This window comes from Callithrix jacchus, chromosome 6, assembly GCF_049354715.1.
Source record: "Callithrix jacchus isolate 240 chromosome 6, calJac240_pri, whole genome shotgun sequence".
NCBI lineage: Eukaryota > Metazoa > Chordata > Mammalia > Primates > Cebidae > Callithrix > Callithrix jacchus.
In genome coordinates, this window is record NC_133507.1 from 58,067,133 (window position 1) to 58,086,314 (window position 19,182).

General features: G+C 36.0%; 1 protein-coding gene across 11 annotated transcripts in view; it reads right to left on the reverse strand.

Moving 5' to 3' along the window:
- The window catches only part of DCAF17 (DDB1 and CUL4 associated factor 17), a 61,808-nt gene that overhangs the window by 27,873 nt on the left and 14,753 nt on the right, over positions 1-19,182 (reverse strand). For all 11 annotated transcript variants that reach the window (XR_004744589.3, XR_004744590.3, XM_078327405.1 and 8 more), the window contains 4 exons: positions 16,708-16,797; positions 11,828-11,932; positions 11,416-11,521; positions 2,286-2,428 (listed from right to left, as the gene is read on the reverse strand). Coding sequence is in view for 9 of the 11 variants with exons in the window: in XM_078327405.1 (XP_078183531.1) it covers positions 2,286-2,428; positions 11,416-11,521; positions 11,828-11,932; positions 16,708-16,797 (444 nt within the window). In the remaining 2 variants the exon portion in view is untranslated. The remainder of the gene's footprint in view (positions 1-2,285; positions 2,429-11,415; positions 11,522-11,827; positions 11,933-16,707; positions 16,798-19,182) is intronic.

Genomic DNA, 19,182 nt, shown 5'->3' on the forward strand with positions numbered 1-19,182 from the left:
CTCAGTTTAATAGAGTAAGCTATGAAACATTTTCTGAAATCTTAAGTTTGGCTGCTTATATGTTTTTTAGGTATCTACTCTTTGGATTAACAGGTGGGGAGTTAATAGGTATATGAGTCATTAAGGCAATGTCACAGTCATAAAACTGTTCACTAAAAGGACTAAAAACTTCCCCTGGATTTGGCAGTTATTTAAGAGTATGCTGAAATATAGATTTGGATAAATGTTACAATCAGTTATTATAGAAGGAGAGTATGTGACAAGCATGCTTGATATACACATTGAAGGCCATTATCTAGATATGAAGTCATTCCTTGGAAACCATAGGGGATGGCTTCCAGGACCCCTCACAAATACCAAAACCCACGGATGCCCAAGCACCTTATATAAAATGGTGCAGTATTTGTATACAATCTATGCACATCATCCCATATGCCATCTTTTTTTCTCTGAATATTTCCAATCCATAGTTGGTTGAATCCACGGATGTGGAATCCATGGGTATAGAGGGAAGCTGTATGTGTGTGTGTGTTTGTGTATGAAATAATAGGATTATCAGTTCTTATAAAAAAGGATCTGTGTTAAATGTCCAGAATATGAACTGTGCAGGAATTCACTAGATGTAAAGTTAAGTGAAAAAGAGATGTGACAGGTCCTGGTGGCTGAATGATGTCCACTGGCTGGGAGGTGGCCAATCAAACCAAGACTTGTCACAGTGGAAAACAGCCCTTAGAGAGTCTTTTATAAAAGAGAATGTCACTGGGCTGGGCCAAATAGGAGCTGCCATGTGGTAAATATTTAAAAAAATATAAGGGAACAATGCTCCTACAAAAGAAAACGGGAAGACACTATAGGCATTGTCCCCTGATGGCCATGAAATCAAGGGAAGTGGATAAATGGACCCAACACTATGCTGACTTGCAACATGGTAAAAGGTGATCTGCAACATGGTGAAAGACAATCTGTGACTCTAAAGCCACTGGAGCCAACAGTGACTGATTAAGCAAGCTCTGGAGACATGAGTGTAATGTAAGCTGAACCTGCCTCAAAAAAGCCGCAAATTCTTCTGATTTATCAAGAGGGAGAATCACTTGCGGCCAGGAGCTCAAGACCAGCCTGCAAAACACAGTGAGACTCCCATCTCTACAAAAAATAAAAAGCAAGCCAGGCATGGTGGTGCGGTCCTGTAGCCCCAGGTACTTGGGAGGCTGAGGTCGAGGATCACTTGAGCCCAGGAGGTTGAGGCTATAGTGAGTTCTGATTGTGCCACTGCACTCCAGGCTGGGCAAGAATGGAACTCTGTCTCTAAATAAATAAATATAAAATGGAAGTAGTGTTTGTTACACTGACACATCTATATGAAATGAGAAAAAGTATCAACAATGAAAGCTTGAATGATTTTTCTGTAATGCTCAGGCATCTGAGACAGGAGGATCACTTGAGCCCAGGAGGTTGAGGCTACAGTGAGCTATGACTGTGCCACTGAACTCCAGACTGGGTGACAGTGAGATCCTGTCTCAAAAAACAAACTAACCAACAGAAAACATAATCAGCAATACGAAACAAAAATGGAACTCCTCCCAACTCACTTTTTGCACTTACCACAATCACTGTACTTAATCCACTGCATATTGTTTTTCTACATGTTTGCTTTGAGAGTATAACTTGAGGGAAGAGACTGTGTCCTTAGTCATGTCTGGCACATGGTAGGCCCTCAATAAATGTTTATTAAATGACAAATCAATGCCTAAGCCATTTTAAAAAGGAAAACTGAATTCAAACAGTAGAAATTTCCATTATTTTACTATGTACCATTTCTACCTACTCTGCCTTAAAAATTCAAAGTGGTTCAGTTACATACAGTGTCACCACCAAAGTTCCATCTGGTTCTGCTCTGGAAGGCAAAGAGAAACAAACCACGGAGAAGCAGAACCAACAATACATTCCACCAGCAATTTCAGAAGCAACTTGAACACATTCCATCAGTGATTCCCACTGTGGAGAGGTTTTACCTGAGATCCCTTCCTGGGAGATTGGTGAGATTAAAAAAAATATATAAAATTCTTGGTGCCATAAGAATCCTCAAATGTTAATGTTTTAAAATTATGGGTCAAACACACAAATGTTTGCTATATGGTCTGTATTCTTCTGTATTATAAATTGTTCACAAATTATTAAAACAAATGCAGAAAAAAGTAATTCTGAGGAATGTGGGCCTATTCAAGAGGCAGAAAATAAATAATTTGATACAAATTTGCTACTAAAATGTCTGATCACTCATTTACCAGGGAATTGTCTTTTAGGGCACAAATATGGAAAACTCCTTTCTGTTTCTTCTTATTAGGTGTAATGATGTAGTGCCAAGGATGGCCTCCAATCTGAAAAGCATTCTCCAGGGATGACACCTCAAAGAGCAGTGGTGGTGTGTCTGTAGAGACAGGAAAAGGAATTCATTAGCTGCACTGTCCTGGGGCCTCTGGACTATTCATTAACTAAATTCAACCTTTCTTTGCATGCAACATCTATTAATTTCTCCTAATGAAAAACTACTATGTTCTAGAAAATAAAATACAATCAGGTAAGGAGTTTATTGTGAGAAAAGAAAAAGCTAGTCAGAACCAAAATTAGGCTGAATCAATTTCCCAGGCATTTGTTTTCAGGGTAGGTATATGTGGCCTGCATGTGAGCAGAGATTAAAACTGGGCTAAAGGTGTTTATGATGGTAAGGAATGACAAAGTACATTTAATAAAAGTAGCTGCCATTTACTGAACATCTACTATGGAAAAGACTCTGGGTTAAATACTATTTCCAACTCTCATAATAATCCAATAAGATAATTAGGTCTAATAATTCCTTCAAAGGTGAAAAAGATATCTTCCACATTCTGGACTAATAGGCATACTCTCAGATATACATCTATCTTGCTTAAGATTTCTAGTACAGAGACAGTATCAGTCACAATGAATGCAACCACTTAGGATAGGGTCTGCCACAATGAAAGCTTTATTACAGGATAGTCACTATTACTACTATTACCATCAGACAAGTTAACTTTAAGGTAGTTCAGATATATCCAGTCTGTTTCTTTTGAAGTCTGACCCTGTAAAGTAAATTTCTGTTGGTGCTTTTTAGTCTTCTTCTTTCATCACAACTTTAAGTAAAGCATAATATATCTATTCTTAAATATATAAGTGGACTTGTGCAGTTCCAACCTGCGTTAAGGGTCAACTTTCATAAAAAGTAGCTCACAAACAATCTTGAGGAAAAAGAAGAGACAGGTATAAACATATAAAATATATGTCAAGTGCTTTTCTTTAACCTTTTAAGAAAAGGGTAGTATCTTTAATATATAAAGATCCTTTTAAGCAATAAAAAGTATAAACACCCCAGTAGAAAACTGTATGAAAGGCATGAGTTGGTAAATTATAAGAGAAATACAAACATTGTATGTGATGATATGGTGAAGAAGAGAATTATTATTAAAAGAAAAGCATACAATTAGAGTTTGAATTTGGGGCTCAAAATCAACTAAGTATGTTATAGAGAATATGAAATAGTTATTCAAAATAGAGAAAACAATCTGTAGAAACAGACGTATTTAGAAAGAAATACTTTTCCCAGCAACTGCAAAAAATGACCCAAAAGTAGCAATATTACCCTGCCCACAACTCTGACGTGCCCTGCTAACCTAAGAACACCAATTTTGATCTCTAATATTATTCTTAATGAAAAAGGCCTAAAAGTTCTCAGTGTAGCTGATTCCGCGTCTTGTGGTGAGAAAATTTTAGGATAGGTGTGAACTATCCCTTGTTTCGAGAATGCAAGGATGTTTACAAGGATATCAGAGGGTAGTGTTAAGAGTAGGAGAGCCAGCAAAAGGGCTTCTTCCACTTGCCACACTGTGAAAAAAGGGGGCCTTAAAAAGAAAATAAATATGATTAATTAAAATACTATGAGTCTGTGAAAAGTCAAACAATAATACTTTAAAAGACGATTTTAATGTAAAGTGTACAAAATAACTATTATTTATCAAAGAAGAAGGGCTACACTGTAATACAATATATTTTTCTAGAAATTTTTAATGTAGGGGATAATTAACCTTACATATTTCTTCTACCAAATATTTACTTTGAAAATTTGGGCAGGTGTGGTGGCTCATGCCTGTAATCCCAGCACTGTGGGAGGCTGAGTTGGGTGGATTGCTTGAGCCCAGGAGTTTGAGACCTGGGTAACATGGCAAAACCTCATTTCTACTAAAAATAAAAAAATGAAAAATATTTAGATACATGTGAAATAAAATTGTAAGGTATAGAATAAAGGATATAATATACTATATTTGATGTAAGAAAGAAGATTAAATGTTAAAAGTATACAAACACACATTTGCTTATTTTTGCAAAAAGAAACAAGAGCAAGCTAAACCAGAATCTAAAAACAATGGTTATTGATGGGAGTAACAGGATTAAAGAAAAGAATAAAAAATAAAACCAGAAAGCAATGAAATAGAAAATGGGGCTGGGCACAGTAGCCTATGCCTATAATCCCAGCACTTTGGGAGGCTGAGGAGGGTAGATTACCCGAGGTCAGGGGTTCAAGACCGGCCTGGACAACATGACGAAACCCCACCTCTACTAAGAATAATAAAAAAAAAAAAATAGCCAGGCATGATGGTGTGCACCTGCAGTCCCAGCTACCAAGGAGGCTGAGGTAGAAGAATCACTTAAACCCAGGAGGTGGAGGTTGCAGTCAGCTCAGATCATGCCACTGCACTCCAAACTGGGTGACAGTACAAAACAAAACAAAACAAAACAAAAAAGGAAAAAAAATTCTCAGAGTATGTCTTTTTATACAGCTTCGATCTTTCAACTATATATACACTTTATAACTTCAAGAATAAACTGAAAAAGAAAACAGCAAACCCCAAAATCGAAAATAAAATCAAACAAACGAATCTAATTAAATCATGCTGGTAGCTTAATCCTACAGAAAAATGATTTCAAATTGTCTTTTAACACATCACTCCATGTATATGCTTACTGGGCTGTATACTAAGGAGAAAAGAAACTGTAGGAGAATCTTAACCTTCAATCCATAGTTCTGTTTTTTTTTTTGAGACAGAGTCTCACTCTGTCACCCAGGCTGGAGTCCAGTGGTACAATCTTGGCTCACTGCAACCTCCACCTTCTGTGTTCATGTGATTCTCCTGCCTCGGCCTCCCGAGTAGCTGGAATTACAGCAGGTACATGCCACCACACTCAGCTAAATTTTTTGTAATTTTAGTAGAGATGGGGTTTCAACGTGTCGGCCAGGATGGTCTTGAACTCCTGACCTCAAGTGATCCACCCACCTCAGCCTCCAAAGTGCTGAGATTACAGGTGTGAGCCAACGCACCTGGCCCATACTTTAGTTCTTAGTAGTAACACCGGTACTGCAATTTTAAGACTATCATATGTATACTGTAGGATAAAGTTTTATTAGAAATCAATAAGTTCAGTATGAGTTAAAAAAATACAAATATAAAATCTAAAAAGAATGGATAAATTTGGAAATATGAAAATGAGTTAATGAATTTTTGTTTTAATGTAATTTTCAGCTCTGTTCATTAAAAGGACCTAAAAGTAAAGATATCCAACTGCAATGAACACAACTAGATCTGGGTCTCTGTTGTGAGTTGTTTTGCGTTCCCTCAAAAGATATGTTCAAGTCCTAACCTTTGGTACTGGTAAATGTGACTTTATTTGCAAACAGGATCTTTGTGGATATAATCAAGTTAAGATCATTCCTTATAAGGAGAAAAATATTTGAAGACACAGGGAGAAAGTCCATGGAAACGCAAGAGGCAGAATCTGTAGCTATGCTGCCACAAGCCAAGTAACACCAAAGATTGCGAGCAACCACCAGAAGCTAGAAGTAAGAACGGATTCTTCCCTAGAGTCTTCAGAGGGAGGCTACCTCTGTCAACACATTAATTCCAAATTTCTAGCCTCCAGAACAGTGAGAGACTAAATTGCCATTGTTTAAAGCTGCCCAGTTTGTAGTGTTACTCTCTAGGAAACTGATAGTCTCTAATGATGTTCTCTACTACAACGGCTCCCTGTCAGAAATAGGAAAGTAAAAGGTAAGCTTGCGACACGTTATTGTTCTGGAAAGTGAGGAAATTCTCTAAGATTACTGGGGTGTGTCAAAATGGAGTTTCTATTTGCCAAATTCAGGACAATTTGAGCATCGCTAAGAATAGTAACTTTAGTATATAATATTTGACAAATAAAAATCCATGAGACTATTGCGTTTACATACGTGTGTTTATCTGTAAAACATTTTGCCACCATCAAAAGTGACTATTATACTAACTCCTTGCTCCGAATGTTGATAATTAAATGGAAGAAATAAGACTTTATCTTGCCTTTTGTAAGGAATTACAGTTTATCTCTAGTTGATGAATTAAAGCTTTTATTTCTAGAAAAATGCCAGCTATTAAAGGTAAAAGGAGTAACAGAATTTTAAAAACTGCCATTCTGCAACTCACATGACATAACTGATTCAGGCAAGGATCACTAATGGTTACAAAATATTCGTATGCAATTTGTAATCACAAAATTAGAAACAAACTAAATGTCCAAAGTAGGGAACTGATTAAGTAAATTAAGGTTCATTTGTAAAATGGCACATAGGTCAAGTTCTTAACACCTCAAGGAGATGCACACACACACACACACACACACAGAACCACTTTTTGGCACAGGTAATACAAGCACTACATTTTAAAAGTAGCAGAATATATAATGAAAACTAAGTCTTCCTTTGACCTGTATCTCTTCCGATAAAATGATTCATCAAGTTTTTATGTGTCCTTTCAGATATACCAAGCAAATCCAAAAGCATATCACCATATATGGTCCTTTAATACACGAATATGAATACTTTTCACAAATTAGGATTTTTATATACACAGTTTTGCACTTAATAATACATCCTGGAAATTATTCTATACCAGTGCAAAAAGAATTCCTTTTTTTTTTTTTTTGAATCTCGCTCCATCGCCCAGGCTGGAGTACAGTGGCACAATCTTGCTCACTGCAACCTCTGCCTCTTGGGTTCAAGAGATTCTTGTGCCTTAGCCTCCTGAGTAGCTGGGATCACAGGCACATGCCACCACATCTGGCTAATTTTTGGATTTTTAATAGAAACAGGGTTTCGCCATGTTGGCCAGGCTGGTCTCAAACTCCTGACCTCAAGTGATCCACCAGTCTTGGCCTCCCAAAGTGCTGGGATTACAGGCATGAGCCACCATTCCTGGCTAAAACTCCTCTTTCTTTTTAACAATTTAGCAATTAAATTTAGGATACAGCTATACAATGATATATTAATACTAGTGTCACTTACCAATGTATACATTGTTTCTAATCTTTTGCTATTAGAAGCAATGTTTTAATTGTACATTTATCACTTTCTATACAAGTGAATATATCTGGGATAAACTGTTAGTACTGGAGTTGCTGGGATCAAGGAGTACATCATGCCTTTAAAATTTGATACATATTAACAAAATGTCATATTGACAAATTCCAAATAAAGGGTCCTAACAATAAATGAAAGTGGCTATTCTAAACCTTTACCAACCATATTGTATCAAAAGCTCTAACTTCTGATATTTAATAATCTTGAGATGTATAATAATTTTAATTTACATTTCTCTTATCAGTGTCATTGAGCTTTGCACTCTCCTAATTAAAAGTCATTTATATTTCTGTTTCTTTTGAACAATATCCTTTGATCCTCTTATAATTGTGTTATCGCTCTTTTATTGATTTGTAGAACCCTTTATGTATTAAGGAAACTGCCCCATTATAGTACGATTTGTAATTATGTCCCCTGTTACTTGAGTTGGTTTATGTTGTATATTTCTGGGGATTTTTCTGCCATGCAGAACTTCATTTTTATGTAATCAAATTTATCAATATCTTCTTTTATGGTTTTGGGTTTTGTGTCATACTTAAAAAGGTCATCCCCACACTGAGATAAAAAGATTCTCCCAAGTTTTCTTCTAAAACTTTTAAGTCTTTGATCCATCCACTATTTATTTTGGTGCAAAGAGTGAGACAGGATTACAACTTTACTGTTTTCATAAGGTCACCTAATAAATAATCTAGATGGAAATTAATATTCATAATATATTAACATCAAAAAGTGGGTTAGGCTATAGATACATGCAACATGAAATGAATTTCAAATATAATATCCTGAGTGAAAGAAGCCAAACCAAAAAAAAAAATGCCATATGATTTCATTAATATAAAACTCTAGAAAATATTAATCTAATCTATAGTGGAAAAAAGCATATCATTGGTTGCCTAGGGCTGGGTTAAGAGAGAAATTTACTGGGAAGGGCACAGGGGAACTTTTCGGGATGACGAAAAGATTCTAAATCTTGACTGTAGTGGTGATTTCCTGGGTGTATACATTTGACACAACTCAAAACCATACAGTTAAAATGGATACATTTCAATTACCTGTAACTTATACCTCAAGAGAGTTGATTTCTTAACAAGTGAGTTATGAAAGAACAATTATGGTATAATTCTTTTCTTGGTTTTAAACATATAGAAATATATATATTATAAGATAAGAAAATAACCCATCAAGGCAATAACAGTTAACCCCATGTAAGAGGACTATAAATGTTTTACATTTTCTCTTTTGCTTATATTTATTTCACAATTCTTTTCTTTTCTTTTTTTTTTTTTTGAGATGCAGTCTTGCTCTGTCGCCCAGGCTGGAGTGCAGTGGCACGATCTTGGCTCACCGCAACCTCCACTTCCCGGATACAAGCAATTCTCCTGCCTCAGCCTCCCAAGTGGCTGGGACTACAGGCATGCACCACCATGCCCAGGTAATTTTTGTATTTTTGGTAGAGATGGGGTTTCACTGTGTTGGCCAGGCTGGTCTTGCACTCCTGACCTCAAGTGATCCACCTGCCTCAGCCTCCCAAAGTGCTGGGATTATAGGCATAAGCCACCAACCTGGCCAATTTCCCAATTTTTTAGATAATGCAAATGAACTGCTTTTGCATTTAAAAAAATTATTTCAAGTTAAAATAAATATTATTTGTATAGACCTTAAGACTGAAAAAAAATTTTGGAGAAATGAATAGGATTTAAGTCTGTACAATATTAACACTGAAAGCTTCCAATATAGCTTACTACTTTTCTTAGCCAAACATACAGAAATCTTTGAATTTTTTTTTACGATGAGAAATGATTTCATAGATCATGTTTTCAAACATTATTATTTCAAAGTTTCAAAGTTTGATCCATCCACTATTTATTTTGGTGTAAAGAGTGAGACAGGATTACAACTTTACTGTTTTCATAAGGCCCAGAGAGGTTAAATAATTTGCCCACTATTAGCTGGGCAGAGCGGGTCCAGCAATTTGGGACGATAAGGTGGGCAGACTGCTTGAGCCTAGGATTTCAAGACCAACTTGAGCAACATAGTGAAACCCCATGTCTACCAAACAAAAATTATAGAAATTAGCTGGGTGTGGTGGCGCGCACCTGTAGTCCCAGCTACTTGGGAGGCTAACGTAAGACGATCACTTGAGTCCAAGAGGTGGAAATGTCAATCAGCTGTGATCTTGCCACTGCACTCCAGTCTGGGCAACAGAGTGAGACTCTGTCTCAAAATAATAATAACAATAATTTGTCCACCTTCATACCACCAATCAGTAGCAGTGTCACCCCTACTAGTCAGCAGACTAAGATTCTGATCCCAAATTCAGTCTTCTTTCTACAAACAGGGACAAAACTCCAGGGCAATCCTTCAGGCTCTATGTGCTTTGTCTTTATCATCTTTGTTCTTTCTTTTACTCACTTTTTATTTGCACTTCAACAAGAATAATGCTACCATTTGGAAAAACTGTTCAAAATAACCCATTTCAAATAACCTGGTTACCACCACTAGAGCCTACAGTTTTAAAATTCTTAATAGATTCCTTTAATGTATTTGTATTGAATACAGGCGGTATTGCTAGGGCTGAATTTTCATAAAACTGCCTAATTCAGTTTGTCCAAGGCATCTAAAAACTTGAGTAATTTAAAAAATATTTATTTTGAACTTCTTGAATATACTTGAACTCCCAGTAGTTTTTATGATTTGTCATTTACTGCTAAAAATGACATCTTTTTCCTTTTGAACAATTACATCTTTCTTTTCTGTTTCTTGGCCTTTTACTAATACAATGTTAAAGAAAAATGACAAAAAACATTCTTATCTTATTCTGAATATATTAGAAAATCCTTTGGAGTTTCATCTAAAAATATAACGCTTATTGGTTGGTTAGAAATAAGGGAAATGTCTTCAATATGATAAAGAATGACTCTTAATGAACAAGAATTAAGACATATTAGGATAATAAAAATGTATTTTCTTTTTCAGTTTACTCATGTGATTTTTACATCTACTAAACTTGTAAACATTAAACCATCCTTGAATTCCAGAGATGAACTCTGAACAGTCATGATTTATTTCTTTTAATGTACTATTGAATTTGACTAATAGTTGATTTTTTTTTTTTTTTTTTTTTGAGATGGAGTTTTGCTCTTGTTGCCCAGGCTGGAGTGCAATGGCGCAATCTTGGCTCACCAAAACCTCCACCTCCTGGGTTCAAGCAATTCTCCTGCTCAGCCTCCCAAACAGCTGGGATTATAGGCATACTTCACCATGCCCAGCTAATTTTATATTTTTAGTAGAGATGGGGTTTCTTCATGTTGGTCAGGCTGGTCTTGAATTCCTGACCCCAGGTGATCCACCCATCTTGGCTTCCCAATGTGCTGGGATTACAGGGGTGAGCTACCACACTCAGCCAGCTGATTTCTTTTCTAACAACTGAATTTGATAAACTAGTTAAACATAGAACATTTTTACTATATTTATAGAATTCTATATAATTTTCTTTTTTGTGCTTTGGCCTTCTTTAAGTATACCGGGAAGTTCTGTCTGTGTCTGAGCTCTGTGTTCAGATAGCATGGTAATATTTTTCTTGGAAAACACCTTTCTTATAAAGAGGGTAAATTTCACCAAATTGTAAAATATTAAGTTGTTAGAAAGCTAAGATGGTATCATTTGCTACAACTCATTTTGCAGATAAGGAAATCAAGGATCAGAAAAGTAAAGTGAATTGCTAAAAGTCTCTGGACAAGCAATGCTCAGCATCCCCAGGCCTTCGGTTCAATGAATAACTGATAGAGTTTCCTCAATATTTATTTGTTACTGAATAGCAAGGAATATTATATATAGGAGTAAAATGAATTGAGTTTATAAATAAATGAGAAAAACATTTGGATGACTATAATTAATAACTATTTATATGACCACTTATTTTTTTAAGGTGAAAAAATACTATAGAGTAGCCATACCTGTGATTTTAATATTACAAGGAATGCCAAAAGGAGACTCTCCTACAGTTCCAGTAGTCCCACCCCATCTGCATGCACACCCTAAGTCAAGTTTCTGTTGCATGAACTAAAAACAAAACAAAACAAAAATGGTGGCTTTAGCACCTATTTATTTGCTATCTGGAGAGAACAAAAATAAAATTCACATGTATATGACAAAGAAAATGTCTTTTTCCAATGGCCTCTCTGTTTATCTTTCCCACCACTGCTTTAAAACGTACGTTGCCTTTCTAGATTTCTAGTTTTTTAGAGCTGAAATCTACACAAGTGCCTTACTTTAAAAGCATCTCACTAAAAAAAAAAAAAAAAAATCATACTTTAGTCGAAACCTCATGCTAATAGTAATATGACAAATTATTTCAGTTTTCTCTACCTGTTCAGCGATGGTTTGGAAGCTATAGAGTCTGACCAGTCCTGAGTTGTACATCACAATCAGTATTCCATGAGACAAGGTAGCATCTGAAACGTTCCCAAAAATCTGGGGGTGGGGGGAAAGACAGATATCACCTGAGAAAAGACTGGAAGTCCAACCCTCTAAATGTTCACAGTGGTTTGCACTCTTGCTTAATATTCATGTCACTACTATAACACTGCTGCCTAGCATTAAAACCTAATTATAATTTATCTCCTTGAAGCTAGGGTGTTATTAGGGGTGAGCAGTAAATTCTCCAACTGGAGCATTGATGGAAGTGTAGCACATAACCCTTGGAATGATGCACTAGCATTCGGTTGCTTCATAGCATTGTCAATATCTATTAATAAGAAATCCTAATCCTCATAGACACTGGCATACACCAGGGCCATGTCATTCTAAATGAGTATTTAATCTATTATTCATATTCTTCCAAGAACCCATTCTTCATGCTAAAATGTTTTTTATAAAGAGACAAATTTTTAGTTAATTGGAGGTGCCCAGCCCCAGGATAGTCTTTGATGCATAGCAAGTGAAAAATGTTCTTCAATCCAAAGTAAGAATATTCAAAACCAAATCTCTCAAATTGCATATTTTTCTATTATTCTTATTTTTATACTATTCACCAGCTTAATAAAAAACAAACTACTTGAATGAAGATGTCCTTGTCCAATTACCTTGGAAATACAGGAATATAGAAAGATGTCCAATTACCTTGGACATACAGGAATAAACAAAAACAGTTTATGACTTTGCCAAGTGTTCATTTCTGTTGTAGACTGCTAAGCACATATAATTACTTAATCTATAAGCACAGAGAGAATGATTAAATTATGAGTTTTACCTTTTGTCATCTCTTAGAAGGATTAAGTATTGTTTACTTTGACATTGACTAGTTCATGACTTTTTAATTCACTGATCCTAGTTTCTCACTTTGAAAAGACAACTTGTCACTCCCCTTGAAAACCAGCACAAGAAAGGATATCCACTCTCACCACTCCCATTCAACAGTGTATCGGAAATTCTAGCCAGAGCAATCAGGCAAGAGAAACAAATAAAAAGCATTCAAATAGGAGGAAAGGAAGTCATACTATCCCTCGTTTCACATGACACGATCCTATATCTAGAAAACCCCATCGTCTCGTCCAAAAGCTTCTTAAACTCATAAGCAACATCAGCTAAGTCTCAGACTACAAAATCAATGTGCAAAAATTGCTAGCATTCCTGTACAACAACAGTTAAGCCAAGAGTTAAATAAAGAACAAACTCCCATTCACAGTAGCCACAAAAAGAATAAAATACCTAGGACTACAGCTAATGGGGAAGTGAAAGACCTCTAGAAGGAGAACTACAAATTACTATTCAAAGAAATCAGAGATAACACAAACAAATGGAAAACCACTCCATACTCATGGAAAGGAAGAATGAGTATCATTAAAATGGCCATACTGCCCAAAACAATTTATAGATTCAATGCTAGTCCCATTAAACTATCATTGATGTTCTTTACAGAACTAGAAAAAGCTATTTTAGAATTCATATGGAATCAAAACAGAGTCTGAATAGCCAAGGCAATCCTAAGCAAAAAGAACAAAGCTGGAGGTATCATGTTACCACTTCAAACTATACTAAAGGGCTACAGGAACCAAATCAGCATGGTATTGTACAAGAACAGACACATAGAACCAATGGAACAGAATAGAGAACCCAGAAATATTAATAAGACTGCACACCTACAACCATCTGATCTTTGACACTTGATAAAAACAAGCAATGGGGAAAGATTCCCTATTCAATAAATGGTGCTGGGATAACTGGCTAGCCATATGCAGAAAATTGAAACTGGACCCCTTCCTCACACTATACACAAAAATTAACTCAAGATGGATTAAAGACTTAAATGTAAAACCCAAAACCATAAAAACCCTGGAAGACAGTCTAGGTAATACCATTCTGGACATAGGCATGGGCATGATGAAGACACCAAAAGCCAATTGCAACAAAAGCAAAAATTGACAAATGGAATCTACTTAAACTAAAGAGCTTCTGCACAGCAAAATAAACTATCAACAGAGTAAACAGACAACCTACAGTATGGAAGAACATTTTTGCAATCCATGCATCTGACGACAGTCCAATATCCAGAATCTACAAGGAACTTCAACAAATTTAAAAGAAAAAAAAACAAACAACCCCATTAAAAAGTGGGCAAAGGACATGAACAGATATTTCTCAAAAGAAGACATACATGTGGCCAAGGAGCACATGAAAAAAAGCTCAACATCACTGATCATTACAGAAATGCAAATCAAAACTACAACGAGGTACCATCTCATACCAGTCAGAATGGTTATTATTGAAAAGTCAAAAAATAACAGATGCTGGCAAGGTTGTGGGGAAAAAGAAACACTTATACACTGTTGGTGAGAGTGGAAATTAGTCTTACCATTATGGAAGACAGTGTGGTGATTCCTCAAACATCTACAGACAGAAATACCATTTAACCCAGTAATCCCATTACTGGGTATATACCCAAAGGAATATAAATCCTATTATAAATATAACAATACATGCACATATATATTCACTGCAGCACTATACTCAAGAGCAACGACATGGAATCAACCTAAATGTCCATCAATGATAGACTAGGTAAACAAAATGTTGTATATATATATCATGGAATACTATGCAGCCATAAAAAGAATAAGATCATGTCCTTTGCAGGGACATGGATAAAGCTGGAGGCCATTAACCTTAGCAAACTAACACAGGAAGAGGAAACCAAATACTCCATGTTCTTGCTTATAAGTGGGCGCTAAATGACGAGAACATATGGACACATAGAGGGGAACAACACACACTGAGGCCTATTGGAGGGTGGAGGGTGGAGGGTGGGAGGAGGGAGAGGATCAGGAAAAATAACTAATAGATACTAGGCTTAAAACTTGGGTGATAAAATAATCTGTACGACAAACCCCTATGACATATGTTTATCTATGTAACAAACTAGCACATAATGTACATGTACCCCTGAACTTAAAATTTTAAAATGTAGATAAAGAAAATTTTTAAAAAAGAGAGAAAGAAAAAGAAGAAAAAGAAGACTTGTGTAATTCAAATATTTTTTGAGATCAAGTTTTGCTCTGCTGCCCAAGTTGGAGTGCAGTGGTGTGATCTCAGCTCACTGCCAACATCCACTTCCTAAATTCAAGTGATTCTCCCACCTCAGCCTCCTGAGTAGCTGGGACTACAGGCGTGCACCACTATCCCTGGCTAATTTTTATATTTTTAGTAGAAATGGGGCTTCACCATGTTGGCCAGGCTGGTATCGTACTCCCAACCTCAAGGGATTGGACTGCCTCAGCCTCCCAAAGTGCTGAAAATACAGGTGTGAGCCACTGTGCCCAGCCAATTCAAACGTATTTTAAAATAATGAGTGCTATAATAAAGCAGCCAAACTATATTAAAATTTGGTTTATACTTTGAAGTTAAATTTAGGTTCAAATTTTAGCTCCTCTATTTGCCGCCTTTAGGATTTAGGTACCTGCTTTTTATTTTATTTCCTTTTTCTTTTCTAATTTTTTGAGATGGAGTTTCGCTCTTCTTACCCAGGCTGGAGTGCAATGGCGCGATCTCGGCTCACTGCAACCTCCGCCTCCTGGGTTCAGGCAATTCTCCTGCCTCAGCCTCCTGAGTAGCTGGGATTACAGGCATGTGCCACCATGCCCAGCTAATTTTTTGTATTTTTTTTTAGTGGAGACGGGGTTTCACCATGTTGACCAGGATGGTCTCGATCTCTTGACCTCGTGATCTACCCGCCTCAGGCTCCCAAAGTGCTGGGATTACAGGCTTGAGCCACTGCGCCCGGCCGTATTTTTTATTTTAATTTTTTTAGAGTCTCACTCTGTCACCCAGGCTGGAGTGCAGTGGTGCAATCTTGAATTCCCGGGCTCAAGCCATTCTCCTGCCTCAACCTTCTGAGCAGCTGGGACTGCTGCTTAACTTCTTAAATATATATGTTAAAATGTTGTAAAATACTCAAAGTGCATGGCACAAAATAAGCAATAAAGGGTAACTAATATTATTCTTTAGTCATTATGCAGTTTAGTATATAATGCTTACATAATGTAAAATTTTAATACATTCATCTTGTTTGCTTATGAACATCAGTAGATCCTCAAGATACTGTCCTCTACAATACTTCAGGTGCTGAATTAAAGACTAGTAGAAGAGCTCAATAAATAACTATTCACCAAGACAAACGTTTTTTTAAAGTAGAATTCTACTCATTCTTTTACTCAAAGGAAATTTGCTCCTTCTTTCTTCCCATATAACTGCTCCACAAGTCAAGAACAAATGGAAACAATAATAAAACCCAAAACTGAATTAACTGGAAATTTACATATTTAAATACAAGGCTTGTTGTATATCATAAAGCAAATTTTAGACCTATTCCTTGCAATTAAAATGTGATATTTTGTTGCAACTTTTCATCTTCCCTTAATGATCATTTTAACAAGCTGTGCGATGTTCCCTCTGGGGGAAAAAAACACCTCGCTCATTTTGTAATTTTATAAGAGAGTAGTTTGTTAATTACCACAGATATCCAATACGATTCAATTGAGAAGCATAAAAACATACAAAAAGACGAAGGGACATTAGTAGGCTCTCGTCCCAAGTCAAATGTTCTCATGTGTTTTGTTACAACATAAACCAGGTTAGTGAACTTTTTATAGTTAAGGAGCATTTCCAGTCAAATATTTCATAAATAAATAATGACATTACATCTTATTGTCAATAAAATTAATATAGCAATTAAATAAGAAATGAGTTCTTACCTTTTTGTTGATCTCTAGAATCCCTACAAGTGAAAAAGGTAGAACTTGGAACACTGCAAGGTAGAGCAAAATGGGTTGTTGAACGCCTGCCTAGAAGGAAAGACTAAAATTACAGGCAGCTCTCAAAATCACTTCAGAAACACTCTGTCTTCATTAGTTGAAAACATCCATCTGTTCTAGCATGCAGTTATGCAGACGTTTTCATATTATGAAAACATCCATCTATCTAGATTGCAAAGTTACTTAAACAGGAAGGCAACATATTCAAAACATGTCCACTAAAGCTTCAACCCTTCAGACACACACATGCGCATACATACACACAAAGATCCACAGAAGTAAACATCTCTTAGCAATAAAATACCATGCATTTATATTGTGAATTGGAGTTTGAACAAAAAAAGAGCCTGATCAAAAGATATATAGTTATCATGGTCATAACATTTGAAAGTTGCTGGATCAGCTAGCTCACACCTGTAATCCCAGCCCTTTGGAAGGCCAAGGCAGGAGGATCGTTTGAGGCTAAAAGTTCAGGACCAGCCTGGGCAACACAGCAAGACCTCGTTTCTACAAAAAATAAAAAAATTAGCTGGGCATGGTGGTGCATGCCTATAGTCCCAGCTACTCAGGAGGCTGATGTGAGATGAGCACTTTGGCCCATTTGCCTGAAGCTGCAGTGAACTCTGATCATGCCACTGCATTCCAGCCTGAGTGTCAGAAACACTGTCTCTAAATAAATAAATATATCATAAAAGTAGTGTTGTGTTGACTCCTCTACAGGAAATAAGAAATAATATCATCAATGAAAGCTTGAGTGACTTTTCTGCTTCAAGAGGATAGCCCCCTTTACTTTGAAGAACAAGGTCCAGACAATTTCTTGCCACTATGAAATGTAAAACAATCTATTTTATTTCTCCAGCACAGGTTTGAAAGGAATTAAAAAAATTTGTGTGAGGTAAAGCTGTCTGCCCCATCACAGGCAGTCTCTGCTTCAATAGACCCTTTAAGGCTGGAACCACCAATCAAAACTGCTATAACTAAAAGTTAGAAAACAAACAAATGACAAACAAAAAAGATTGTAATGTTTAAAGCCCAAAAGATTCTCCCTTTGAAAGGGATAAATTTTTATTAACTAGTACCTTCAAGGTAAATCAGACTCCTTCTGTGTTCCTTAAACCCAAAGGAAAAGTACAGTTTATATACCTCAACTAAGAGCTACTAATTGTTGGCTGGAGACTGTGGGAAAACAATCCAGAATACAGAAACACTGACAAGACTTTTATTAACATTATCAGATGGTAAATGTAAAATATTAATATATGATAACATATAGAATTAAACATATTATTGATATTTAGCAATTTAAATTATTTAAAAAGTACATTAGACAAGACACTTCTAGAATTCTCAAAGGAGCAAAATATTTTGTTACTTTGTTATACTATCCCACTTTTCTGAATTTTCCTTTACCAAAGTAAAGGCAAGATAGTAAGAGTATAGAGAAGTATTACTGAGAGACACAACATCTCTCTTACTTAGCTGTCATACTAAATAAATCAGGAAAAGGGCAAGGAAATTCCAATAAAAGGCATGCAATTATTAATGTGACTGGGCAGGATTGGTAAAGGGTAGGAAAACATTTAGAGAACCATGATAAAAAGTAAGTATAAGTAGCCAAAACATAGTTTACTTGGCTTCAGCAGGATACAGAAAAAGTAGACAAGAGAGAAGAGAGAGGAATGAAAAACAGAGTTCACAGACCCGGAGTGTGTGGGAATACACTGGACGGTTGATAAGGAGATGTTGATGTGATTATCTAAACAAGGTAAAATTAGAGGAACTACTTAATTTTTTTTTAAATGCTAAAATTCTATATAAACTTCACCTGCCAGTCCATATTACAGAAATGCTGTAGCACCTAAGAGCAGGGACTCTGGAGCTAAACTGCCTCAGCTTGAGTCTAGGTTCTACCACTTACCAACACTACGATGTTGGATAAGTTACTTAGTCTTTCTGGGGTTCAGAATCCTCATCTGTAAAATGGGATGATGAAACTATCTACTGTAAGGAATGTGCTGAAGATTAAGTTAGTAAATACAGGTAAAGAACTCAGATCAGTGCCTGCCTATTCTGCAATCAAGGACACTAGCGAGAAAAAGTTGCAGTCATTTAAATTTAAAATGAGAAAGAACTACAACAGGGGAGACAGAAAGCAAGTATTTGTTTTTTCTAGGTATCCTGGTGTATAAACAGGAAACCCCTAAAAGCAGTCTATATCTATTTTTTAAGTGCTCAATAAATGCTTTCCATTGTATTTCCCCGTAAGTCACCAATAGAAACAAAAAGTTTCTTGATATAAATTTGCAGACTTTATAAAATCTAGTAAATCCTGGATATTTCTTTGAGAAAGAGAGAAAAGTCTATTTTAATAGCATGCCTCAGAAAAAAAAAAACTACCTATCAATTTTTCTTTTT